General features: G+C 44.1%; 1 protein-coding gene, 1 long non-coding RNA gene and 1 pseudogene across 3 annotated transcripts in view; 2 read left to right on the top strand and 1 right to left on the bottom strand.

The window, feature by feature from the left end:
- VCL (vinculin) overlaps positions 1 to 13,863 on the bottom strand; it is a 130,450-nt gene extending 116,587 nt beyond the window's left edge. Inside the window, exon 1 of one of the 2 annotated variants that reach the window (XM_062214999.1) lies at positions 13,596 to 13,863. In XM_062214999.1, the coding sequence (XP_062070983.1) occupies positions 13,596 to 13,763 (168 nt within the window). In that variant the 5' untranslated portion in view covers positions 13,764 to 13,863. The remainder of the gene's footprint in view (positions 1 to 13,595) is intronic. The other variant, XM_062214998.1, reaches the window with a different exon arrangement.
- A 350-nt stretch (positions 13,864 to 14,213) lies between these two features.
- Positions 14,214 to 27,269, top strand: part of LOC133776196 (uncharacterized) — a 33,312-nt gene continuing 20,256 nt past the window's right edge. Inside the window, exon 1 of the long non-coding RNA XR_009868361.1 lies at positions 14,214 to 14,408. This is a non-coding gene — a long non-coding RNA (uncharacterized LOC133776196). The remainder of the gene's footprint in view (positions 14,409 to 27,269) is intronic.
- LOC133776295 (trimeric intracellular cation channel type B-like) lies at positions 17,619 to 20,446 on the top strand (annotated as a pseudogene).

Genomic DNA, 27,269 nt, shown 5'->3' with positions numbered 1-27,269 from the left:
TTCAGAGGCTAGCACAGCAGAGCTAACATTTGGCCCTAGGAAAGCAATGTTAAACAAGCAATAATCATACAAGTAATAGTGCATAGCTAGAGTTTTGTTTTAATTATCATTTGTCTGAAAGGCAGAGAGACTGACAGAGATCTCCTATCCTCTGGTTCACCTGCTGCCTCGTGCAGGATGCCTTAGCAGAAAGCTGTAATTGGGAGCAGACTCAAGCCCATGCACTCCAACATGGGCTGTAGGCACCCCAAAAAGCATCTTAACAAGTATGCCAAACACCTGCCCCCATTGCTAGCGTTTGATAAGGAATTTGGCCGTCTGGGGAGAATGGTAGAAGAGAAATGTAAGTGTGGTTGGTCCAGACTTTTTTTCTTCTATATAGATTTAGTAGCTCATTCATATATTCTTATCTACTTTAACAGCATGAATAAAAACATGTTGTCCTCCTGATAGATAAAAATGAGCCAGTTTCCCAGGGATAGGGGGGAACAGAAAGAAGGTTGGAAACACAGGCAAACTACATAATAGAGGTCCCTCAACTCTCAACTCCACGAACAAACATGCCATTACTCTTTCTTCACAGAAAGCTTACTCATGGGAATAACTCAAGCTCATTTCAAAAGAAGGAATGACTCTGACTTGGATTGTGGCCAGCTGTGGTTAAGAACTGCAGTGAAATTCAGCCACTTTTGCCTTAAAAGTCACTCAACTAGAAATGTTATCAGTGGGAAATTCTCTAGGGGCCAAAGACTCCATTTTCTGCAACTTAACGATATTTGTAAACCATTTTTAGTTTAAGATTTACCATCTCTCAATCTCTGCACACACATACATACGCACACACATACTCTTACCAATCCAATGAAACGGACTTAGAAGTTTTTGAAGGCTAAAAGCCAAAAATATGTAACCAACTTAGTACAACATCTAAGTTACTTACTCTACTTCTCTGCGTGCAATGCATATGTTTACACAAATTTCATCAGTGGGAATTTCACTCCAAGTCTTTTTTTTTTTTAAGATTTATTTATTTGAAAGGCAAAGTTCAAGGGGGCGGGGGGAGTGACAGAGAGAGAGATATCTTCCACCTGCTGGTTTATTCCAAAAGGAAGCTGAGCCAGGCTGACGCCAGGAGCTTCATCTGGGTCTTGCACATGAGTGGCAGGAGCCCAAGTACTTGGGACATCTCTCATTGCTTTCCCAGGTGCATTAGCAGGGAACTGGATTGGAAAAGGAGCAACTAAGACTTAAAATGGCACTGATATGGGATGCCGGCTTCCTGCGCTGTGCCACAACACCGGCTGCACCCCATCTCTTAACAAGTATGTCAAGACTAGAAGTTCTTCCATTCCACACTTACTGAAACAGCAGTTAGCTAGCTAGAGCCCAGCTCTCTAAACAGCATACCACAGAAAAAGTTCTGGAGTGTTTTAAGAGTCTGAGTTTCCTAACTTTTCTTTGCAAATTCATGAGCAAGAAATTACAGATGGTTGATTTTGCTTTTGTTTTAATGGCAAAAAGAATAGGAAACATAGCATCTCCATAGTTAAATCTATACTCTGGAGAGAAAATGTGACTAAAAGAGAGCAAAGGGGTAGGCCTGGAAGGGCAGCACACCTGCCTGACAACAACAAGAACCAACCGGCTCTAATCAAGAGTCCTGAGCACAGAGCATTCTTCTAGGGGAGGAACCTCAAGAGAAAAATCAACTAATCTCTGATATTTGCTCACAAAGTACTGCTACTTCTTTTGATACTGTCAGAATGCTGTTTTATTATGTAAAAATATATATCTCACTGTCATGACCAGGACATATGATTTAATGAAAGGGCTGGGCCCAAAAAAGCCAGAAAGCAAAAACACGGCAGATCAACTTTAAGATATCTTTCTCTCTTGCCATATGGTCAAGGAAAGAAAGATCCTTTAACAAAGAATTCATGACTCAGTATGAGACTACACTGTAACCAGTAGTTACATTCAAGCAATATATCAACACCTGGTCTAAATCATTAAATTTTTAAAAGACACTCCCGAAAAGAGAATGCAAAATCCAAATGCCACTTTCAGATAGGAGACAACATAATCGCACGTTATGAATTTAGTAAGTGGCCTGCATAGTTGAAATGACTCTGAAACGGAGAAACCGCAACCCAAAATAGCCTGAACACTTTTGTTATCTCAAACAATGGGCATTTAGCCATTCATTCCTCCCTCTCAGTATATATTCTATTTGCTTCAAAGTCCATTATAAATTCAATGAGAGTGCTGAAATTTGGCTGTGCCAGATGTCTGAAAGCTGTGGATAAGAAATACTAGTTGCACAATAATTTTCCTATTTTATAGCAAAAAAAAAAAATGTTGGGCATTATGTTGAGTCAATTTTAAAATTAATATTGCTGGCCAGCGCCGTGGCTTAACAGGCTAATCCTCCGCCTTGCGGCGCCGGCACACCGGGTTCTAGTCCCGTTTGGAACGCCGGATTCTATCCTGGTTGCCCCTCTTCCAGGCCAGCTCTCTGCTATGGCCCGGGAAGGCAGTGGAGGATGGCCCAAGTGCTTGGGCCCTGCACCCGCATGGGAGACTAGGAGAAGCACCTGGCTCCTGCCTTCGGATCAGCACGATGCGCCGGCCGCAGCGGCCATTGGAGGGTGAACCAACGGCAAAAAGGAAGACCTTTCTCTCTGTCTCTCTCTCTCTCTCACTATCCACTCTGCCTGTCAAAAAATAATAATAATAATAATATTGTACTGTGACCAGAACAGGCACAGTCCCTGCTTCTAAGGAACCTACAACCCAGTGAAGAAGACCAACACTGAATGAGTGTCCTAACAGAACATAGGCAGGCTGGGGGACTGGCATTGTTTTATAGCAGGTAAAGTCACTGCCTAGCCCAGCCCAGGCTGTTGTGGCCAGCTAGGGAGTGAATCAGTGGAACAAAGATGTCTCTCTCTTTCTGACTATGTAACTCTGACTTTCAAATAAATATAATTCTTAAAAAAAAAATACACATGCTAATGGAGACTGTGGATAATGAGAATGTTCCCACTCCACTCCCTTCTTGAGATGCAGTGAAGAACCAGGGAATTATCAGAAGGTTTTTAAAATATGACACCCTCAATTATTATATAATAAAGCATAAGCATTTTACAACTACGACCATAATTAAATAAGTATAATAAATGACCAGGCTACTTTTTGGAAGGCAGCTTTGCTCATGACTATACCAATAATGCCACTGATCAGGCTACTTCTTTAAAATACATATACATATATAGATACACACACACACACACACACAAGAAATATTAAAACCCAAATGAGATCTATGCTCATCAAAGCAGTTGCTCTAAAGCTGTTATACCATTATATAACTCTAATATGCTTCCCTTCCTCCAGAACTGTAACTGTTGTTGGCATCAAAGGCCTTTTACTTTGTCCATTTGGAATTATACCATTGCTACTTTTAAAACAGCTTTAGGGGGGCGGCGTAGCAGGTAAAGCTGCCACCTGCGGCCCCAACATCCCATATGGGCTCCAGTTCCTGCCCTGGCTGCTCCACTTCTGATTCAGCTACCTGCTATTGGCATGAGAAAGCAGCAAAAGCTAGCCCATGTGCTTGAGCCCCTGCACCCACATGGGAGAGCTGGAGGAAGCTCCTGGCTCCTGACTTCGGATCGACCCAGCTCTGGCCATCAAGGTCATTTGAGGAGTGATCCAGCAGATGGAAGATCTCACTGTCTGTCTGTCTCTCTCTCTCTCTCTCTCTCTGTAACTCTCAAATAAATAAATAAATCTTAAAAAAAAAAAAAGCTTCAGAAAAGCCCAACTTTCCACTGTGTAGATACAAATAAACATTTAATTCAGGGCTCCACTGAAATTAAAAACATAGTTACAGAAACATATACAATCTCCAAAAGTCTTCTGTTCTCTCAGTCACATGAGTAAATATTTAAGAGTTGCTGGGGCTGACATTGTGGTGTAGCAGGTTAAGCCATCACTTGCAATACCAGTTCAAGTCCCAACTACTCCATTTTTGATCCAGCTCCCAGTTAATGCACCTGGGACAGCAGCAGCAGATGGCCCAAGTGCTTGGATCCCTGTTCCCAGGTGGGAGACCCAGAAGCTCCTGCCTCATGGCTTTGGCCTGGCTCAGCCTCGGCCATTGCAGCCATTTGGGGAGTGAACCAATGGATGGAAGACTTCTTTGTCTCTCTCTCCCCCTCTAACTCTGCCTTTCAAATAAATAAATCTTTAATATATATATATAAAAGATTATAGACATAAGCTTCACATCTTCTTATTAGATCTCTTTTGATCTGGGGTCAGTTTTTCAAATGAAATTTCAAGATTTCTCAAAGAAGCTACAAATTTAGTTTAAATTCTATTTAGTTCTAATAAGACTTAAAGCTAAGCAGTCACATATAGTACAAAAATGCTTTATTTGTTTTGCAGGCATGAATACTTTTATGCTGATCTGTATCTACTCTTTTTTTAAATTTTTTAATTTTTTTTTTGACAGGCAGAGTGGATAGTGAGAGAGAGAGACAGAGAGAAAGGTCTTCCTTTTTGCCGTTGGTTCACCCTCCAATGGCTGCTGCGGCCGGCGCATCGTGCTGATCCGAAGGCAGGAGCCAGGTGCTTCTCCTAGTCTCCCATGCCGGTGCAGGGCCCAAGCACTTGGGCCATCCTCCACTGCCTTCCCAGGCCACAGCAGAGAGCTGGCCTGGAAGAGGGGCAACCAGGATAGAATCCGGAGCCCCAACTGGGACTAGAACCCGGTGTGCCGGCGCCGCAAGGCGGAGGATTAGCCTGTTAAGCCACGGCGCCGGCCCTCTACTCTTATTTATCAGAAAAAGAAATGCCAGGGCTGGCACTGTGGCGCAGTGGGTTAAAGCCCTGGCCTGAGGCACCAGCATTCCATATGGGCACTGATTCTAGTCCCAGCTGCTCCTCTTCCAATCCAGCTCTCTGCTATGGCCTGGGAAAGCAGTAGCAGATGGCCCAAGTCCTTGGGCCCCTGCACCCATGAGGGAGGCCTGGAAGAAGCTCCTGGCTCTTGGCTTCAGGTTGGTGCAGCTCTGGCCATTGCAGCCATCTGGGGAGTGAGCCAGCGGATGGAAGGCCCACCTCTATCTCTGTCTCTTCACTCTCTGTGTAACTCTGGCTTTCAAATAAATAAAATAAATTTAAAAAAAAAAAAAAAAGAAAGAAAGAAAAAGAAATGCCATGAAATTTAGTATGGCTATGAAAACACCTACCTCCTCATCAGTCTTCTCATTTAAACCCTTCATGCAGGCTATGCCAAAGCCAGGTTCTAAACAGATACTGCTGCCAGGCCCAGAATGTATGGAAACTCCAGGACTAACAGCATACTTGGTACATGTGATTCTAGGTGGAAACCTCCACTGATACTGTACAACTTTTCTCTAAGTGGATGTAGAATGGTGGAGTAGAAAAAACTAGAGAATCAGAGTTTGAGCCCAGGCTAACTTGTTATGCCACTATGGGCAACTTACTTAACTTCTCTTAACTACAAAGAGTGCACTCATCTGGGAAATGGGGACAATAGCAAAACCTATTCAAGGATTGCTATGAGATTATAAATGGAAGAGTATTTTATGAACTAAAGAATTATACAAACATGGGTGTGAGCACTCTGGTACTGCAGATTAAGCCACCACTTAGGACGCTGGCATTCCACATCATAGTGCCTGGACTCAAGTCTTGCATCTGCTTCCAATCCAGCTTCCTGCTAATGCACACAGGAAAGGCAGCAGATGATGGCTCAAGTACTTGAGTTTCTGCCTCCTTTGTGGGAGACCCAGATGGAGTTCCTGGCTCTGTGGCTTCAGTCTATCCCAATCCTGGCTGTTGTGGGCATTTGAGGCATGAACCAGAAAAAGGAGGACTTCCCTGTCTCTGTCACTTCCTCTGTACTATGCCTTTCAAATAAGTAAGTAATTTTTTTTAAAGGAAAGAATTATACAAATGGCCTTATTATCTACTTTTATTATTTTCTTAATATAATAATCACCTATTAATTTTTAAAACTAAAAAATAAAGAAAAATATTAAGAAAGAAAAAAACGCTCACAGGCTCAATACTCAAACATTATTTATTTTGTTGATAGTGTTATTTGACTAAAGTAAGTACAATAACAAAATTAATTAAACCAAAAATAATTTCAGATGTTAATTCTGATCATTACAAATGACAAAATTAATTACTCACCTCTTTTTAAAAGCAAAGTACCCTATTCCATCTATCAGTTTAAAATGAAGACAACACTGTTAATTGTTCCAGAGCTGGTCCCAAGAGCATATGATATATGGTTAAGGCCCATAAAAGTCAAGGCCACAAAACATCCCAAAATAAATATTGCATGAGCCCAAGAAGTGGTTACAAAATACACCCTCACACACAATGAAGAATGCAAAGAATCTGAAGCCCCATTAATAAAACTGACATGACTATAACAGTCACATCAAAGACTGACAGATTTCTATGGTTCAATTCAACGGAAAAGAAAAATTTATATCATACTACCAGATGGGAAAGACTTCTATCTTTTGAATCCCACGATTCTTAGAATTTCTTATACTGCTCCTCTGTTTCCTTTCCCAGACTTCTCCTTCCTACCTTCTCTCCCTTGTTTCATTACTGCAATGGACTCGCCCTGTGTGTTTAAAATGGCTTTATTCCATACAATGGAATATTATTCTGTAACAAAAGGGAAGGAAGTTCTACTACATGCTGCACCACAAATGAACCCTGAAAACCTGATGCTAAGTGAGAGAAGCCTGACACAAAGGGGCACATACTGCAAGATACCGTTACATGCTATGTTCAGAAAAGGCAAATCCATAGAAAGTAGCCCAGCCATTGCTAGTGCTGGGATGTGGGTGAGGAGAGAGAGTAGTGACTGCTAATGGCTATGTGGTTTATTTTAGAGAGGTCAAAAACATCCTAAAATTAGATTGGAGTGATGGCTGCATAACACTGTCATTATACCAAAAATATTGAGTTGTGCACTTGAAACTGTAAATTTTTATCAATAAATCTGCTACCAAAATAGTTCTGTTTCTCTGCCTCTCAAATAAATAAGTAAATAAAGTTTAAACCAAGTTAAATTAATAAAAAGTAAGGGACAGAAATTTAGTCTAGCAGTTAAGATGCCTGTATCCTATGTTGGAGTACCTGGGTTCAGTATCTGGTTCTGCTCCTAACTCCAGCTTGCTATTAATACAAACCCTAGAGGGGCCAGCACTGTGGCACAGCAGGTTAAGCCTCTGCCTGCAGAGCCTGCTGGCATCCTATATGCCCACAAGTTTGAGTCCTAGCTGCTCCACTTCTAATCCAGCTCCCTGCTAATGTGCCTGGGAAAGCAGTGGAGGACGGCCCAAATGTTTGGGCCCCTGCACCCACGTGGGAGACCTGGAAGAAGCTCCTGGCTTCGGATCATCCCAGCTCCAGCAGTAGCAGCCATTTGGGGAGTGAACCAGTGGATGGAAGATCTCTCTCTCTGTCTCTACCTCTCTCTGTCTATAATTCTGCCTCTCTAGTAAATAAATAAATCTTTAAAAAAAAAAAAAAATACACACCCTGAGAGGCAACAGTGATAGTTCAGATAGCTGGGTTCCTCCCACAGACATGGGAGACCTGGATTGAGTCCCAAGCTACCAGCTTCAGTCCAGCCAAGCTCCTGCCACTCAGGTATTTGGGGAATGAACTAGCAGAAGAGAGTGTTCATTCTGCTTCTGAAATAAATCAATTAAAATAAGTAATTACATACATAAATGGCCTTGTTTGGGATCTTCAGTAGAAAATAAGGACATGTAAATAAATATTCGCATTCTACTCCCTCTCTAATTGCAAAGTGAAAGTGATGACTCAGTATTCAAACAGGTTGAGCGTCCCTAATCCAAAAACCAAAAAATCTGAAATGTTTCAAAATCCAAAAACACTTTGAGTGCTGACATGACACTACAAGTGGAAAATTCCATACCTGACCTCATGCAGTGAGTAGCAGTCAAAACACAGATGCACTAAAAATACTATCTAAAATTACCTTCAGGCTATGTGTATAAGGTGTATCTGAAAATAAATTATTTCATGTTTAGACTTAGGTCCCCTTGCCAAGATACATATGTGTAAATATTCAAAAAATTTTTTAAAAATCCAAAATCTAACATTTCTGGACCCAAACATTTTAGATAAGGGATACTCAACCTGTGTACTATGTACATAAAGTGACCAGACTATTTTGCATAGCAAATATACACAAAATTACAAATAAAAATATATAAATATAAAAAATACAAATATAATATACAATTTTAAATAAATCCTGCCTCCCAAAGGGCCCTTAATAATGCCCTAAGTCAAAACTTGGTGTTCACGGCCGGCGCCGTGGCTCAACAGGCTAATCCTCCGCCTTGCGGCGCCGGCACACCGGGTTCTAGTCCCGGTCGGGGCACCGATCCTGTCCCGGTTGCCCCTCTTCCAGGCCAGCTCTCTGCTGTGGCCCGGGAGTGCAGTGGAGGATGGCCCAAGTGTTTGGGCTCTGCACCCCAGGGGAGACCAGGAGAAGCACCTGGCTCCTGCCATCGGAACAGCGCGGTGCGCCGGCCGCAGCGCGCTACCGCGGTGGCCATTGGAGAGTGAACCAACGGCAAAAGGAAGACCTTTCTCTCTGTCTCTCTCTCACTGTCCACTCTGCCTGTCAAAAAAAAAAAAAAAAAGTTAAAAAAAAAAAAAAAAAAAAAAAAAAAAACTTGGTGTTCAGATTCTTGAAAATTGTATGCCTTAGGCCAGCGCCACAGCTCAATAGACTAATCCTCAGCCTTGCGGCGCCGGCACACCGGGTTCTAGTCCCGGTTTCCCCTCTTTGAGGCCAGGTCTCTGCTGAGGCCTGGGAGTGCAGTGGAGGATGGCCTAAGTCCTTGGGCCCTGCACCCCATGGGAGACGAGGAGAAGCACCTGGCTCCTGCCTTCGGATCAGCACGGTGTGCCGGCCGCAGCCGTGGCGGCCATTGAGGGTGAACCAATGGCAAAAGGAAGACCTTTCTTTCTGTCTCTCTCTCTCACTGTCCACTCTGCCTGTCAAAAAAAAAAAAAAAAAATTGTATGCCTTTGCCTTCATAGTTTCTTACCACATCTTTATTTTCTTTTTTAGAAACAGCTTTCATTATTTTATTTTATAACAGGCAGAAAGACACACACAAAAAATCTTCCATTGGCTGGTTCACTCCCCAAATGTCCACAATAACCTGGGTTTGGACAGGCAGAAGCCAGGAGTCAGAAACTGCATCTGGGTCTCCCACATGGATGGCAAGAATCCGACAGCTTGAGCCCCAGCTGCTGCCTACCAGGGTGCACATTAGCAGGAGCCGGAATCTGGTGCAGGGCCAGGACTCAAATCCAAGTTCTCCAAAGTGGGATGTAGTTGTCCCAAACGTTTAAGGTATGGCACCATATGTCTGCCCCTTACCACATCTTGAAGAGTTCAAATGTTATTTTGCTCATGAAGCTTCCCTGATGGTCCCATCAAAAGTAATCTCATCTTCTTCTGAATTCCCAAAGTACTTTACTTCCTCAATGCCAGTCAGGAGTTTCAATTCAATATCACCCTTATTCTGCCCAGTGCTGTACTTACTGCTTTGACACTCAAGGGGGTCCCAATAACCACCTGTTTCATAAGTGAACGATCATGCTCAACAACCAATAATTTCATTTCTATCTATTAAATTTTAATTTTGGAAATATCCACAAGTCTTTTAGACAAAGAATGATAAATAGTTAGCTAAGGCCCACTTCAGTTAAAATGTACAGTTTCTTGACCAAAGTAAAACTAGTTTAGCATATATATGTAAAACATCTGAAACAAAGTTCCTAAGAGAAACCCTGGAATTAAGAATATAACCTCCTAAGGTAATTTAGGAGACATACAGATTACATAAATTCCAGAATATTTGTTCTAAAATCAGTTCTATTATTTTATGATCATGTTTCTACTAACAAGTTCTATTATCTCTTTTAATATACTTAAAATTAGGGGCCGGCGCCATGGCTCACTTAGTTAATCCTCTGCCTGCAGTGCTGGCATCCCATATGGGCGACGGTTCTAGTCCCGGTTGCCCCTCTTCCAGGCCAGCTCTCTGCTGTCGCCCGGGAGGGCAGTGGAGGATGGCCCAAGTGCTTGGGCCCTGCACCCGCGTGGGAGACCAAGAGGAAGCACCTGGCTCCTGGCTTCGGATTGGCGCAGCACCGGCCATAGCGGCCATTTGGGGAGTGAACCAACAGAAAGAAGACTTTTTTTTCTTACTATCTGCCTGTCAAATAAAAATAAATAAATAAATAAATAATTTTTTAAAGACTTAAATTTAATTACTTTTCCATTTTCTCTGCCACATCCAAAGTCTGGGTCTTCATTTCTTCATAACCAACCAATCTTAAATCTTCTAATTTCTCTCAATTCCCATACTTCCTACTTTCCTTCAACAATATTTATCAAGCCATTCTTGTGTGACAACATTGAGAGTAAAAACTGGAGTGCATACAAAGAAATACTAAACAAGGCCTGTTCTCCAGACACAATCTAGCTGGAACTTGAGTCATGCACAGGATCTACATGTTTAAAGGCCACACTTGAAACCGAGAATCCATAGCAGCGGGTAGGTCCTCTGGCGTTCCCCAGAAAATGATCCACACAGTCTTCATCACACACCATCCTTATCCTCCCACTCCTACTTTCTTCATCTTATTGGATAAGGCCCTCTGTTAAACTGCCCATGTCATGTACCAATTTCTCCACTCTGTCCAACTTGCCTCGCCAGCTGTAATCAAGACAGTCTACCCACTGAAATCTAGAAAGGTAATTCACAAGTACCTTTGGTCACAACTATCAGCATAATCCTCCCCACTTTCTCCCTGCTAATTCATATCTACCACTAATCTTGCATCCCTTCTTTTATATGCGTTGGGAAGTGCACAATACTATGTATTTTTTTCAGCTTATTACTTGCCTTATTTCTCTTTTATATGTCTTACAATATCTATTATAGTTTCCTATCCAAGGGTATAAATCAAAATCACTTATAGAGCTTCTGAAAAATATAAAAGGTAGGGGCCAGCACTATGGCACAGGGTATTAAGCTGCCAACAGTAAAGCCAGCCTCCCATATGGTGCTTGTTCAAGTCTTGGCTGCTCCACTTCCAATCTAGCTCCCTGCTAATGCGCCCAGGAAATCAGCAGAAGATGGCCCTAGTATTTGGGTCCCTGCTACCCATGTGGGAGACCTGGATGGAGTTCCAGGCTGCTGGCTTCAGCCTGGCCCAGTGCTAACCATTGTGGCAATTTGGGGAATGATCCAATAGAATGCATTGTCTGTCTGTCTGTCCCACTTTCTCTTTGTGTGTCTCTTCTACCTATATAAAAAAAAAAAAAAATCATGGGGCCAGCACTATAGCATAGTAGGCTGCGCCACCATCTGCAGGGCCAGCATCCCATATGGGCCCCTGTTCAAACCCCAGCTGCTCCAGTTCCAATCCAGCTCCCTGCTGATGCACCTGGGAAAGCAGTGGAAGACAACCCAAGTGATTGGGCCTCCACACTCACATGGGAGACCCAGATGAAGCTCCTGGCCCCTGGCTTCGGATAGGCCCAGCTCTGGCCATTGCAGCCATCTGGAGAGTGAACCAGGAGACAGAAGATCTCTCTCTCTCCTTTTTGTCTCTCCCTCTCTCTGTAAATCTGACTTTCAAATGAACAAATAAATCTTTAAAAAAAAATACAAAGGCCTTGACTGTACCCCCCTGGGGAGTTCCTCAGTCTGGGCTGCAAGCTGGACATCTTTATTTCTAAAAGGCCTCACTGGTGATTCTCAGGCATGCTCTGAGCAAAGAACAACTGATTTATTACAATGCTCTCTATACAGCATTCAATGCTTATTAATTCATGGCATGGAAGCTCATAAATAACTTTTCTCTAAATAGCCTAACCAGATATCAACCCCTAGACTACACTAGCTCTGTTCCAAGTGCAACATGTGGTTTTAAGATTTCATTTCCTGAAGTACTACATGGAGGGACACAATTACCTTGTCTCTTTACATTGTTTCCCATTTGTTGAAAAATGGAGGCCTGGAATGCAGCCATGTTAGACAACACTACATAAGAATGTACTCTGGAGTCTTAGACTAAGATTGGTTATAATAAGAACAAGAACTATGTAGAACTAGACATTTTGAACGAATACAGTATTCTTACTGAGTAGACTCTTACTGAATCTGTGCAGAATCAACTTGTAGTTAGGCAGTGGTGCCTCCTGAACTGCTTGAGGCGGTCCGGGAGCTCCTTAAGACTGAGGAGGACTTTCAGTTGTTGAAGTGTCTAAGTGCACCCAAGTGCTCTAATCAGATAACTAACCCTGCCCCACCCAGGCCCACAGTGGCCTCCAACCTCCCAACCACCCAACTCACACTGTTGACACACACTGCAAAGAGGGAGCAGCATGAACTTTTCCCAAAGTTTCTGCTAACAAGCAGCAGCAGCAGCAGCAGCCTAAGTCACCCACCGGGGACATTAAGTGTGACACTAGGCAGGGGAGTGTTAGCAGCAGACTGGTCGCAGCACCTCTTTTCCCATTTCAGAAGCGGGCCCCACCTTCGGTTATTAGTCACAGCTGTGGATTACCGGGGTCTGCAGAGCCACTCAACCACCAGCAAAGTTGCCGGCTGGCGAGGGGACGCCCCAGCCCTCTCTCCGGCAGGGGCCCGCAGATCCCAGATTCCACAGGCCTCTCCCAGCAGCTCCATCTTGCTTCCTGCCAGGAGGAGGGGCCCGAGGAGGAGGGCCCCCGAGTCTGGAAAGGCCCCCGGTGGGAGGAAGCGCTTTGACAGCAGGTAAACGCAGGTGGAAATCGCCGCCCGAGGGAATAAAACGAAAGGCCGCAGGGTGAAGGGAGAGGGAAAATGGGGTTCCCGATCAGGAATTACTGCATAAAGGTGAGAGTGCCAGAGGTGTGAACCGAAGTCAAATGCCCGGGAGCGGGGAGAAGGAGCCGGCAAGGAGACGAGTGGGCAGTAAAACAAGGAGGGGAGGAGAGGCTAGACGCGGAGAGAAGTATTAGAAGGGACAGAGCAACGTGGCTCAAATAAGAATCCCTGGAAGGAACGGAAGGGAATCCAAAGGCAAGCCCGCCGCCCCACCCCCAGGCCAGAATGGGGAGGCCTAAAAAGGAGCCGAGAGCAAGGTAGTAACCGAGAAAGCGGACAGCCAGCGGAGGGCCAGGGGCAGTCAGACGTCCTAACGAGTATTTTTTGAACCATACGCTGTGTTAGGCGCCCTGCAAATAATACCTCGCCGAATCCTCACAACAAACCCGCAAGGCAGGCTTTATTTCAATTGCCCCCATTTTACGGATGAGGAAACTGAGGCCAGCAGAGGCTCGGGGGATTGTTCAAGGTCACGCAGCACGGAACAGGCATGGGAACCCACGGGGTCTGGCGCGAGCTGCCTGAGGGGTGCAGCAAGGCGGACCGGGACCCCAGGGGCTGCTCCCGCCCCGGCTCCCGCCCCAGGCCCAGTGCGCTCACCCGGACGAGGTTGCTGACGGCCGCCTGTACAGCGGCCACGGGCGCGGTGAGGTCAGGGATGGCTTTGCCGTCCACCTCGCCCTCCTCGTGCATGATCACCAGGTGCGAGATCTGCTGCGCCACCGGCTCCAGGATGCTCTCGATCGTGCGCGTGTGAAACACCGGCATCTCGGCGGTGAGCGGGGCGGCGAACCGCGGGCAACAGAGAACTAGGAACGGCGGGGCCGGCAACCGGCGGAGAGACTGACTCGGAGCGGCGACTACGGAGTCGGGGCTTCCCTCAGCGTAACCAGCCTCACGGGCGCCCCGCCCCCTCACGTCGCCGCGCCCAATGGAAGCGCCTCTCAGACCGGGGACGCCACTCCTATTGGTCCCTCTCCGAGAAGCTCCGCCCTTGCCACCGCGCCGCCAAGGCCCCGCCCCGCCCCCATTCCCTAGGGAGGGGCCTGGGATTGGGGTTGCGCCTCAGGGATTGAGACCGGATTCCCGAGCCCTAACGCCGGGCGCTCCTTATAAGGGCATGGTGGGAACGGAGCGAGCGGCTCGAGTCGGATGGCCCCGCCTCCCCGGGCCGCCTCCCGCCTCGGAGCTGCAGAGCTCCGCCCCTCTGCAGAATCACCTCAGCTGGGCGGAATCTCCTCACCTCCCGCGGCTCTCGAGTCTGAGGAGAGCCGAGACCCTAGGTCCACCCCGCCCCCAACCCAACTTTTCCCTACACCCGAGACTGTGAAAATACTCTTTCCATGTTCTCTCCGTGGTGGAGGGAGACGTTTGTGGTAGAGCGATTCCAACAACAGAAGTGCGCCTAGAAACGTGAGTCTCCCATTGATTTACACAGACTCCACCCACTGCCCTCACAAGTACTCACTGCTAACATCCCATGTGTAACCTAGACCTTTATGCATTGTACATTTTGGTTTTTTAAAAATATTTATTTATTTGAAAGAGTTACACAGAGAGGAGAGGGGAGGGGAGGGGAGGGGAGGGGAGGGGGAGGTCTTCCACTCCCCAAATGGCCACAACCGCTAGAGCTGCGCTGATCCGAAGCCAAGAGCCAGGAGCTTCCTTCGGGTCTCCCATGCGGTTGCAGGGGCCCAAGCACCTGGGCCATCTTCCACTACTTTCCCGGCCATAGCAGAGGGCTGGATCGGAAGAGGAGCAGCCGGGACTCGAACCGGCCCCCATATGGGATGCCAGCACTTCAGGAGGCAACGTCCCCTGCTACGCCATAGCACCCCATAGCACCGGCCCTACATGTATATTTTGTAAGTCAATGAGATTAAACATTTTCAAGCAGCTAGGTATTTTTCTCCTTAATTATGTAATTCCTTGATTATCTTTCTTTGTTAGTGCACATAAATCAGCCTCCTTTTTAATGACTGTGATGTATTCCATGTCATAGAATAAAGCAATTTATTTGTTTAAAACATTTATTTATGTATTTGAGAGGCAGAGTTTACAGAGAAGTCTTCCATCCGCTGGTTCACTCCCCAGATGGCTGTGATGGTTAGAGCTGTGCCAGGAGCCAGGAGCTTCTTTCAGGTGTCCCATATGGGTGCAGGGGCCCAAGCACTAGGGCCATCTTCAGCTGCTTTCCTAGGCCATTAGCAGAGAGCTGGTTAGGAAGTAGAGCAGCCGGGACTCGAATTGGTGCCCATATTGGATGCCAGCACCTGCTACGCCACAGCGCCAGCCCAAATAAAGCAATTTATATGAGCCATTTCCAGCTAATGGACTTAGGTTACATTTTATTTTTTGCTGTTAAAATATAATTCTGGGAGCTTAAATTTGTTACAGTGATTTAGGCGTCACTTGGGAAGCTGGCATCTCCTATAGGAGCGTCTGGTTCCCGATTCCTGAAGGCAGCAGGTGATGGCTCAAGTACCTAGGGTTCCTCTCACCCACATGGGAGACCCAGATAGAATAATGGGCTCCTGGCTTTTGCCTTGCCCAGCTGGGTTATCTTGGGCATTTGGGAGCAAACCAGAGGATGTAAGATTCTCTCTCTCTCTCTCTCTCCCTCTCCCTCTCCCTCTCCCTCTCTCCCTACTGTCTCTCCCCATCTTTCTACATTTCAAATAAATAAAAGTTTTTAGTTAACTCTTTGAAAAGATCAACAAAATTGACAAACCTGAAAAAAAATCTGTGTGAACATCATTGTATTTTTCTCTGTATTGTACTTATCTAGGACAGATGCCTTTAAGTGAAGTGAAAATGCAAAAGTATGTACATTTTACATTCTGGAAGTGAGACCAAATCAACCACTTCTCTCATGGCGTCCTTTGTGCAAGACATCTTTAGTGTCTTCTTCACCTCAAGTTCTCTTTTGCACAAGCGTCTCCTTTCTGGGGTAAACATTCTCATTAATGCTTCCAGGCAAAAGATCCTCAAATATACTAAAAAATATTTCCCAAGGGCCCATGTTTTGCCAAGAGATTAAACTATGTGTGTTCCTGTGCAATTTTTTTTTTTCTGACAGAGTGGACAGTGAGAGGGAGAGACAGAGAGAAAGGTCTTCCTTTACCGTTGGTTCACCCTCCATTGGCCTCCGCGGCTGGCATGCTGCAGCTGGCGCACTGCACTGATCTGAAGCCAGGAGCCAGGTGCTTCTCCTGGTCTCCCATGGGGTGCAGGGCCCAAGCACTTGGGCCATCCTCCACTGCCCTCCCGGGCCAGAGCAGAGAGCTGGCCTGGAAGAGGGGCAACCGGGACAGAATCCGGTGCCCCGACCAGGACTAGAACCCCGGGTGCCAGCGCTGCTAGGTGGAGGATTAGCCTAGTGAGCCACGGCGCCAGTGTTCCTGTGCAATTTTAAAGCTATTTTTGTCTAGTAATATATATTCCATTTCTGATGTGCCTGTTGCCAGATCCTGGGCTTTTCCTTCTCATAGTATCTTCACTTTTTCTTAGTGCTTTTATGTCTATTGTCATTTGACTTTTGTATCGCTCCATTGTAAGCTAACATTTATTTGGTGCTTTCTAAATTCTAGGCACTGTGATAATCCCTTATTTAGATTAAGGTGTAGGTAGCAAAAACTATTTTATCATCTATTTTACAGATGAGGAAAACAAGACTCTGAAGTTTGTCTAAGATTACACGGAGCATCAGCTACTCAATTTGTAGGGACCAATGCAAAATGAACATGCGTGTCCCTTGTTCAGAATGCAGGAAAAGACTGAAAAGATACTACAATGTAAAAGCTTCTTTATTTCCTCACTGGTCTCTCTCAACTTGTCATGGTATTTTTTCTTTAAGATTTATTTATTTATTTGGAAGTCAGCGTTACACAGAGAGAAGGAGAGGCAGAGAGAGAGAGAGGTCTTCCATCCACTAGTTCACTCCTCAGTTGGCCACAATGGCCAGAACTGCACCGATCTGAAGCCAGGAGCCAGGGGCCTCCTTCAGGTCTCCCGCATAGGGGCAGAGGCCCAAGGACTTGGGACATCTTCCACTAGTTTCCCAGGCTATAGCAGAGCTGGATTGGAAGTGGAGCAGCTGGGACTTGAACCGATGCCCATATGGGATTTTGGCACTGCAGGCAGAGGCTTTACCCGCTATGCCACAGCACCAACCTCCATCATGGTATTTTTTATTTGCTATTTAATGTCATACACCCTGAGCAGGGGGATATTTTTTGTTAAGTATAGACCCTTACGGGAACTTATAAGCCCACAAAACCCACTGGCTCCCAGGGTTCCTCTCTCTCTGTTCCCCAGCAAGGGGGAAGGAAGCCACATTAGACTTCTCCACTTCCCACAGGCCTGCCTCCCGCACAGTAGATGGGTGACCTCTAAAGGTGTTATAGTTTCCACTGGTCTCAGTCAATAACTGGATTGAGAATGGGTAAAATGCTTTCTGCCCCACCCCCCACCAAGTCCTCCATCAAGCATGCTGTTGTATTGTTAGCCCTGACCAGGAATGGCCACCCCATGCCTCATCCCTAGATACCATAGGGAGCACACATTGGACCCTGAACAAGGTGTGGAGGGCAGAAGGCAACAGTGAGCAGTGAGGAGGGCAGCATGGAGGAGGCTGGACAGGGTCAGGGGGCCAGAGGACAGGGGAGCAAGCAGCTGAAAACCCAGCAAAGGCAGGTGGCAGAAAACAGGTCTGAATATAAACTGAGACTGCAACCCCTAATGCATGCATGGTCCCATTAGATGTCCCATCTATAATACATGCTCCAAGACAACATTGTTAAGAACTGGGGCCCAGTGTTGTGGCACAGCAGGTTAAGCTGCCACCTCCAATGCTAACATCATATATGAAAGCGCCAATTGGACTTCTGGCTTCTTCTCCTCTGATCCAGCTCCCTGCTAATGTGCTTAGGAAAGCAGCAGAAGGAGTCCAAAGTACTTGGGCCTCTTCCACCATGTAGGAGACCCAGATGAGTTCCAAGCTCCTGGCATTAGCCTGGTCACCCCTAGCTATTGCAACCATTTAGGGAGTAAACCTGTGGACAAAAGATCTCCCCCTGTCTCTTCCTCTATCTCTGTTACTCTCTTTGAAATAAATAAAATAAATCTTTTAAAATTAGAAATTAAGACAGGGTGGTGACACTTCAGCCACCATAGTGGGTTGTCCTCATTGACTCTCTGTTGTTGTTGTTTTTTTTAAAGATTTATTTATTTGAAAGTCAGAGTTACACAGAGAGAGGAGAGGCAGAGAGAGAGAAAGAGAGCGAGAGAGAGAACGAGAGCGAGAGAGTGAGAGAGAGAGAGGTCTTCTATCCTCTGGTTCACTCCCCAGGTGGCCGCAATGGCTGGAGCTGCACTGATCCAAAGCCAGGAGCCAGGAGCTTCTTCCAGGTCTCCCACGTGGGTGCAGGGGCCCAAGGACTGGGGCCATCTTCTACTGCTTTCCCAGGCCATAGCAGAGAGCTGGATCAGAAGTGGAGCAGCCGGGTCTTGAACCGGTGCCCATATGGGGTGCCAGCGCTACAGGCATTAACCCGCTGCGCCACAGCGCTGGCCCCCTCATTAACTCTCTGAGATGAGCTGACCCTCGCATTGTCCTGCACATCATGTTCCATTTTTTTTTTACAATGCCCACTATCTAGCATCCATGGTGGTACTGAAGCATCATCTGGGAGTAACAAGAGCGGCATGGAGAAATCTTATTCCAAGCTGGTTTACTGCTGTACTCCACTGCTTTGGCCAAGGAATTTTTTTTTAAATATTTATTTGAAAGGTAGAGTGATAGAGAGTCACATACACATGAGTGGGCATGCACGCACACACACACACAGATATCTTCTGTCTACTCATTTACTCCCCAAATGGCCACAAGAGCCAGAGCTGGGCCAGGCCAAAGCCACAAACAAGGAACTCAATCCAGGTCTCCTATATGGGTGGCAGGAACCCAAGAATTTAGACCATTATCTACTGCATCTCAGGCATTTTAGCCAGAAGCTGGATCAGCAGCACAGTAGCTGGGGGCCAACATTGTGGCATAGTGGGTGATGCCATACCTGTGATGCCAGCATCCCATATGGTCACTGGTTCATGTCCCAGCCATTCTACTTCCAATTCACCTACCAGCTAATGGCCTAGGAAAGCAGCAAAGAATGGCTCATGTGTTTGGGGCCCTGCCATCCACATAGAAGACCCAGGTGAAACTCCTGGCTCCTAGTTCCATTGTAGTAATCTGGGGAGTGAAATAGTAGTTGGAAGATGGGGAGTGAAGTTGTAGATGTGCGTATGTGTGTATGTGTGTGTGTGTGTGTGTTTCACCGTAATTCTAACTTTCAAATAAATCTTAAAAAAAAAAAAAAAAGCAGAAAAGCTGGAACTTGAACTGTGGCTCTGATAAGGGGTGCAAATGTTGCTCATGGCAGCTAAATTTGTTGTACCACAATGTTCAACCCTAGTGGAAGAATTTTATCCTGTATATTTCTTGAATAGGCTTCTTTGAGTTTTCTTATAAACCACACTAATATGAGTTTTGTTACTGGCATCTTCAGTCTAGTATATTTTTTGTGACCTAGTTTCTCAAAGCTATTCATTCTTGTTTTAAAGATTTATTTATTTATTTGAAAGGCAGAGTTACAGAGAGGCAGAGAGAGAGAGGGTGGGGGGGTCTTCCATCCACTGGTTCACTCCCCAGATGGCCTCAACAGCTGGAGCTGTGCCAGTCCAAAGCCAGGAGCTTCTTCAGGGTCTCACACATGGGTGCAGGGGCCCAAGGCCTTGACCTATCCTCCATTGCTCTCTCAGGCCATAGTAGAAAGTTAGATTGGAAGGGGAGGAGCTGGAACTTGAACCAGCACCCATATGGGATGTCAGCACTGCAGGCAGTGGCTTTACCCACTATGCCACAGCATCAGGCCCCAGACTATTCATGCTTATGTGTTCAACTCCTGACTGCAGGAATGAAGGAAGAAACCAGAACTTGGAAAATAGCTTTTACAAAGATGGCTGGACAGTCATGATAGCTATTGGCTGGCCTCAAGTTGCAGGTAATACCATCATCATGAATTCTGAGCAGTTGGTAAAAGGACATTGGAAACCAGAAGGTGATGAATAGCTGAAGATGTCCTGTTCGTCCAGGATAATCCTACTGAGGTCAGGTATCTTTACATTCTAGTGCATCAAGCATCTGGCAATATCAAAGCCTAATCTTAGTTTCCTTTATACCATCTTTCTTGTGACCACAAAGATAACTGATGAGTACATACAGAGACTTCTGCTGTGACTCCTACTCCTTTTTAGGATATGTTGAGTGGGATGCTATTTGGCTGGCAGCAACAGTTTTCATCTTGTGAAAAGAAAAGTGAAAAAAATCATCTTCCAGTGTCACTGGCTCATCAGCCTCAAAACATGTGGATTATGGGGTCAGCGTTGTGGCGTAATGGGTTCAGCTGCAGCCTGCAATGCCAGCATCCTATATAGGTGCCAATTCAGATCCCAGCTGCTCTACTTTTGATACAGCTCCCTATTAATGTACCTGGGAAAGTGGCAGAGGATGGCCCAGGTCTTTGGGACCCTCCTTCTAACTACGTGGGAGACCGGCATGAGGCTCCTGGCTCCTGACTGCTGTGGCCATTTAGGGAATGAACCAGCAGATGGAAGATATCTCTCTCTCTCTCTCTCTCTCTCTGTAATTCTGCCTTTCAAATAAATAAATAATAATAATAAAAGACTTGTGGATAGGGGCCAGGGTTTGGTACAGCAGCTAAGATGCCGCTTAGTGCCTGGGTTCAAGTTCTAGGTTTACTTTCAATTCTGGCTTCCTGCTAAATGTGCACCCTGGAAATAGCAGGTGGTAGCTCAAGTATTTGCCACCCATGTGGGAGGCCTGGATTGAATTCTGAGCTCCTGGCTTCTACCCAGCCCGGCACTGGTGGTTGCAGTATTTGGAGAGTGAACCAGGGATAGGAGAGCTCTGTCTTCCATTTCTTTACCCCTCTCTCTATCTCTCTGTGTGTCTCTCTGCCTTTCAAATAAATAAAAATAAACAAATAAATAATTATTTTAAAATTTTTATCTGATCCTTCAGATAATGTTAAAGAAGACTGAGTATAAATTTATTTGATGAGTTTTAGAAGACAAAATGTATTTTTCTGACCTCCTTATCAGATTGTGATACTATTTATGTAAATGATGAGAAATCAAGATTATATATAAGGAATACAGGTGACAAACAGAAAGTTTTTAAAATTAACTAATTTATTTGAAAAGCAGTTTACAGAGAGGGAAAGGCAGATGGAGAGAGAGAATGATCTTCCATCTGCTGGTTCACTCCCCAAATGGCTGCAATGGCTGTAGCTGGGCCCATCTGAAGCCAGGAGCCAGGAGCTTCTTCCAGTCTCCTATATGGGTACAGGGGCCCAAGGACTTGGACCATCTGCTACTGCTTTCTCAGGCCATAGCAGAGAGCTGAATCAAAGTGGAGTTGGATTGGAAGTGGACTTGAACCAGCGCCTATATGGAATGCCGGCACTGCAGACAGTGGCTTTACCCACTATGCCACAGCACCTGTCCCAAAATAAAACTTTTTTAAAAACTTTCAATATTTTATACACATTTTTATTTGACTCCATGTATTAATTCAGCAGTATGTAGACTTCACATTGCAATTTATAATTATAATTAAAACTGAACACTGAGAAAACTTTTCCTAAAACACTTTATATTATAAATGAAAACAAAGTGCTAATTCATATTTCAAATATAAACATACTTATTTCCCAAGTTAAATTGGAAAGACCTAGTTTTATTTCTAGTAGTTCACTGAGCATAGAATATTAGTATGCATCTCAACCTAAAGTCTATTTCATTGGCTGGTGCTGTGGTACAGTGGGTTAAAGCCTCCACTTCAGATCAGGTTCCCTGCTAATACACATGGGAAAGCAGTAGAAGACAGCCCAAATGCTTGCACTCCTGCACCCATATGGGAGACCCAGAAGAAACTCCTGTTTCCTGGCTTTGGTTTGGCCCTGCCCTGGTAATTGTGACCATCGGCGAGTGAAACAGTGGATGGAAGAAATCTCTCTCTCTCTCTTTCTCTCTCTCTACCTCTTTCTGTGACTCTTTCAAATAAATAAAAAGAACTTTTAAAAAAATAAAGTCTATTTCATATCTTTGTTTTAAAAAATTACTGTTGTGGAGGGCTGGCATTGTGGCACGACAGGTTAAGCAGCTGCCTGCGACACAGGCATCCTTTGTGGAGCCCAGCTGTAGATGACCCAAGTGTTTGGGTCCTTGCTACTCACATGGGAGACCTGGATGAAGCAATTGGCTCATGGCTTCAGCCTGGCCCAGCCCCAGCTATTGCAGGCATTTGAGGAGTAAGTCAGCAGATGGAAGATCTCTCTCTCTGTTATTCCCTTTCTCTGTTACTTCATCTTTCAAATAAATTTTTAAATTAAAAGTGCAATTTTTAAAGAAAGCAAGGGATATTATTTTTAATAAAGTCCTCTACCCATGCTTTATTTTATAATTTTCATTTTAGGAACTTAGCTTTTTCTGACTTTCTCTTTAAAACACATTTGTTTTAACTGTAGGAGAAATTATTGCCAACATTTCACATGTTCTCTTATCACAGTATCTGAATATATTAATCATTTTTAATGATTAAACCAAAAGTATTGTCTCAATTTAGGATTTTTCATTCTGTCTCCTAGTAAATACTGTCTCTTACTAGATTGCATATGATTATGTTATATTTTATCTACATATCCATATAATTAATTTTATTTTAAGTAATTACTTTCACATGAAAATTCTTGGCTCTAATAAAAATTATCCTTGGACATAAAATAATAATCAGCTAACCAAGAAGAAATAGGGAAACCAAAACCTCATATAGTAGTTCATTCAAATGAAGAATGATTACATTAAACCTGTTTTTTATTGGCAAAATAAAAAATAAATAAGAAATGATGTCAAATTTTCTTGCTTTATTTTGTGGTTCTTTTTTTTTTTTTTCTTAAAAAGATTTATTTATTTATTTGGAAGTCAGAGTTACAGAGAAGGGCAGACAGAGGCAGAGAGAAAAGGAGAGAGAGAGAGATCTTCCATCCACTGGTTCACTCCACAAAATGGCTGCAATAACCAGGGCTGGATCAAGCCAAAGCCAGGAGCCAGGAGCTTCATTAGGATCTCCCACATGGGTGCAGAGGCCAAAGCACTTGGGACATCTGCTGCTGCTTTCCCAGGCACATTAGCAGTGAACTGGATCTTATGTAGAGCATCCATGACTTGCACCAGTGCCCATATGGGGTTCCAGCACTGCAGGCAGTGGCTTTACCTGCACTGACCCCTCTTTTGTGGTTCTAAAATCCAGTGGGGGCAAGCATTTGACCTAGTCCTTAAGACATCTCCTGGGATGCCTGCGTACATATCAGAGTCCCTGAATTCAAGTTCCAGCTGTGTTCCTGATTCTCGCTTCTTGTTAAAACACACCCTGGGAGACAGCAGATGATGTGTCAAGTAATGGGGTCCTTGCATGGGAGACCTAGGTGGAGTGCCTAACTCAAGTTTGCCCTGGCTGAGCCTCCCAAGCCATTGCAGGCATTTGGGGAGTGAACTGGGAGGTGGGAGCTTAATAATGTCATGCTCTCTCTCTCCCTCTCTCCCTCCCTCCCTCTCTGTATCTCTCTGACTTTCAAGTAAATTAGATACATATTTTAAGTCCAGTTACAACATTAAAATTCTGTGATATGATTTTTTTTTCTACCAGGACCATGAACCTACTATCCGTATCAATTATTTTTGGATGATTTAGAAATATACAGATAGCATTCAAGTTACTTTTTTTTTTTAAATTTTTAAGAAATACAAGGATACTTCAAAAAGCTCATATGAAAATGGAATTAAGAAATAAATTTATTTTGGGGCAAAACATGTTTAAATCCTTAGGTAAAATTTAGACAAGCATCAAAAGCACTTTAGGTGGAAAAGAAATATTTCCCAAGATTTTCCATCCTTGGTGCACACACTCTGCATAATCCTCAGTACTGTGAAAATAATAGATTTCACTACCATGATCTAATTAAAGCGCTCCTTCTCTCTGTAACTCTGCCTTTCAAATGAATAAAATAAAAATCCTGGAGAAGGAGATGGGGAAGGAGAAATGTAGGCAACCTCTAGGAACTGAGACTGGCCCCTGGCAGACCACCAGCAGCAAAACCAGGCTCTTAGTCCCACAGCTACTAGGTACTGAATTCTGCCAGCAAGACGAATGGTGTTGGAAACAGCTTTTTTCCCAGTTCCTCCAAATGAAAACTCAGTCCAGTGGAATATTTTGATTTCAACCTGTGGAACTGAACAGAGAACTTAGACAAACTATGTAAGACTTCCAATGTAGACAGTTGTGAGTTAATAAATGACTATTGTTATAAGCTACTAAGATAATGGCAATTTTTTACTAAATTTACAATTTTTTAGCACTTAAACATTAAAGCACCTTGAAGTCACACTTCAGGTCCTTTCTCTGTGACTTCCCACTATAAAATCCTGACATAAACTATTTGTATATATCCCTTCTACTTCATACAACTTACCACAATTGTCCTTTAATTACATGATTATTTTACATTTCTCTCCTGTCTATCTCTGATAAATGTAACTAGATGTCCTTGAATTTGTTACTACTCTTCATCTTCAATTATAAAACCCCAGATTTACAGCTGGGCACATTGCCACATGGTTCTAAAATGATGTTTGGCAAATTATAGAGCTTCAGTTTTTTCATCTCTAAATGAGGATAATCCTGTTTTCAATCTTATTAAACATAAAGGACTTAGCATCTAGAAAGGACTCAAAAAATGTTACCATGAAGAGAGAAGTAAATTCATAGCATGCACTAGACTAAGAAACCGTCATAAAACTAAATCACAAAGTTGTAATAGAGACCATGTGCTGCTCAGATACTTAGAAGGAGGAGGTCATCGTGTGCAAAAAGGAATCAACAGAGCCCTCAAAGGAAGAGTATGTTTGGTTGAACAGGCAAGAGGGCTGATGTTCCAGAATGAGTAAGCCTGGAGAGGGTGCATGTTCCAGGTCAGTGATTAAATTAGTCAGACTGAAGTCAATGTTCATGCAACTCAAAGATAAAGATGAAAATGTAAGTTTCCACAAGATTATAACCTACACAGAGGCTAAGGACTACGTGGTGTTTGCTCTTGTTGTGGCTAGTTCAACGTTATTCTTCACCATATAATTAGTTTGAAGACCACTAATGATAGGAAACATCGTAAGATATGTACAAATTTAATATTTCTAAGTTAGAAAAAGTTTGGGAAGTGTTTTTGATGGTGGCAATGATATCACACACTCCTCCACAGCATGGAAAACTTTTGCTACTTTTAAGTCCATAACACTTTCTGAGGTCAGTAGAAAACAAGAAGTACCACTTTCTTTAGTGTACTGATTGGGAAATAGAGACATGATGGCAACTGTCAGTTGTGAGTACAACTTGTGGAAATTTTAATCAAGGATAGAACTGAGTATAAAACTAAGTCTTGTGTATTTAGTTGGGATACTCAGTTTCTCTCCAGGTTTTTGTGTTTTTCTCCTGAGTGATTCTTGGGGTGCTGTGTATTGGTTATATGTCTAAGAATTTACTTCTCAGACATACTCCAATCCACGTTGTACCCAAGTGACTGAATCTATAACTTACATGCACAGACACATACACATTGTGTTCTTCGGCTCAACACAGTTGTACCTTCTGTCTATCTAGACCTCCTCACCAGCCCTTTCCCCACACATCCCCACATCAGAACCACTTAGTGGCTTGGTTAGCAGCTCTTCCTTCCTCTCCCCAAACGCTGAGTTGTACACCACCTCCCACCCCACCCAAAACCACAACCGCTTCCCTCATCACTTTGAAAAGAATATGGCTCTTGTCTTGTCTTGGCTGATCTTTACAAATTCATTGTGAATTTAAGTCATTTTCTACTTTACACATTTTGCAAATTTCATATTTATTTTATCACGTCAGTCTTTTATATTGTGGGAGAAAGCTGCAAAGAAGGCTATTAAAATTGTGTGAAACTGCAGTTCCTATAGATGAATACTATTAATATTTTAATATATTCTCTCTCAGCCTTTTTCTGCTCATATATATTTTTATGTGTGTGATCAATTTTTTCTCATAAAATTTTCTATTGATATCATTTACATACCATGAAATTCATCCCTTTATAGTATTTTTTGTTTTCAATTTAACACATTATTATATCAAGCACATATACCATGACACTCAATACTCTTTAAAAACATGATTTTTAATAGCTATATAACATTCCAAATGTGCAAGAACCATAATTTAACCATCTCCCTATTGTTGGGCATTTAAGTTGTCTCCAACTTTTCACTGTTGTAAACAATGCTTTGAGAAACATCCTTGAGTTTTTATTCTTATAGATACTGAGTTATAGTTTTTTTTAAAGATGTATTTTTTAAATTTATTTGAAAGGCAGAGTTGCAGAAAGAGAGGGAGAGACAGAGAGAGAGACGAGGGAGGGAGAGATCTTCCATCCACTGGTTCATTCCCCCAATGGCAGCAATGGCCAGGGCTATGCCAATCCAAAGCCAGGAGCTTCATAAAGGTCTCCCACGTGGGTGCAGGGATCTAAGCACTTGTGCCATCCTCTACTACTTTCCCAGAAGCATTAGCCAGGTCTCAAATTCGTGTGTGTTAGAGGCCTTTGTCTTTAATTAAACTCGTTTCTAACTGACATAATTAAAGTCGTGGTAGAAGCCTTCCCAAGGTCAGAAGAAGAAAAAGGGAGGCATCTGTCCTGGGAATGAAATGTGGTTGTTAACTGCTTGCCTATGAATGCTTCAACTGCAGTTACTATCTGCTTATGTGTTACCATTTCAGGTTCTGCTTGCTAGTACTGAGCAGTGGTATTAACCCTTGCCAGGCAGCTTATGGTCTAGTATGTGTATGGAAAAAACAGCATCAGTACTATGTATGCATATGCAATATTGTATCAAATCCTGTGATCTCCATGTAACATTAGAATATCCAATCAGGCCGGCGCCGCGGCTCACTAGGCTAATCCTCTGCCTTGCGGCGCCGGCACACCGGGTTCTAGTCCCGGTCGGGGCACCGATCCTGTCCCGGTTGCCCCTCTTCCAGGCCAGCTCTCTGCTATGGCTAGGGAGTGCAGTGGAGGATGGCTCAAGTCCTTGGGCCCTGCACCCCATGGGAGACCAGGA

This window comes from Lepus europaeus, chromosome 17 (genome assembly GCF_033115175.1).
Source record: "Lepus europaeus isolate LE1 chromosome 17, mLepTim1.pri, whole genome shotgun sequence".
Taxonomy (NCBI): domain Eukaryota; kingdom Metazoa; phylum Chordata; class Mammalia; order Lagomorpha; family Leporidae; genus Lepus; species Lepus europaeus.
The sequence above is the reverse complement of the archived record's forward strand: the minus strand, read 5'-3'. Positions and strand labels throughout refer to the sequence as shown.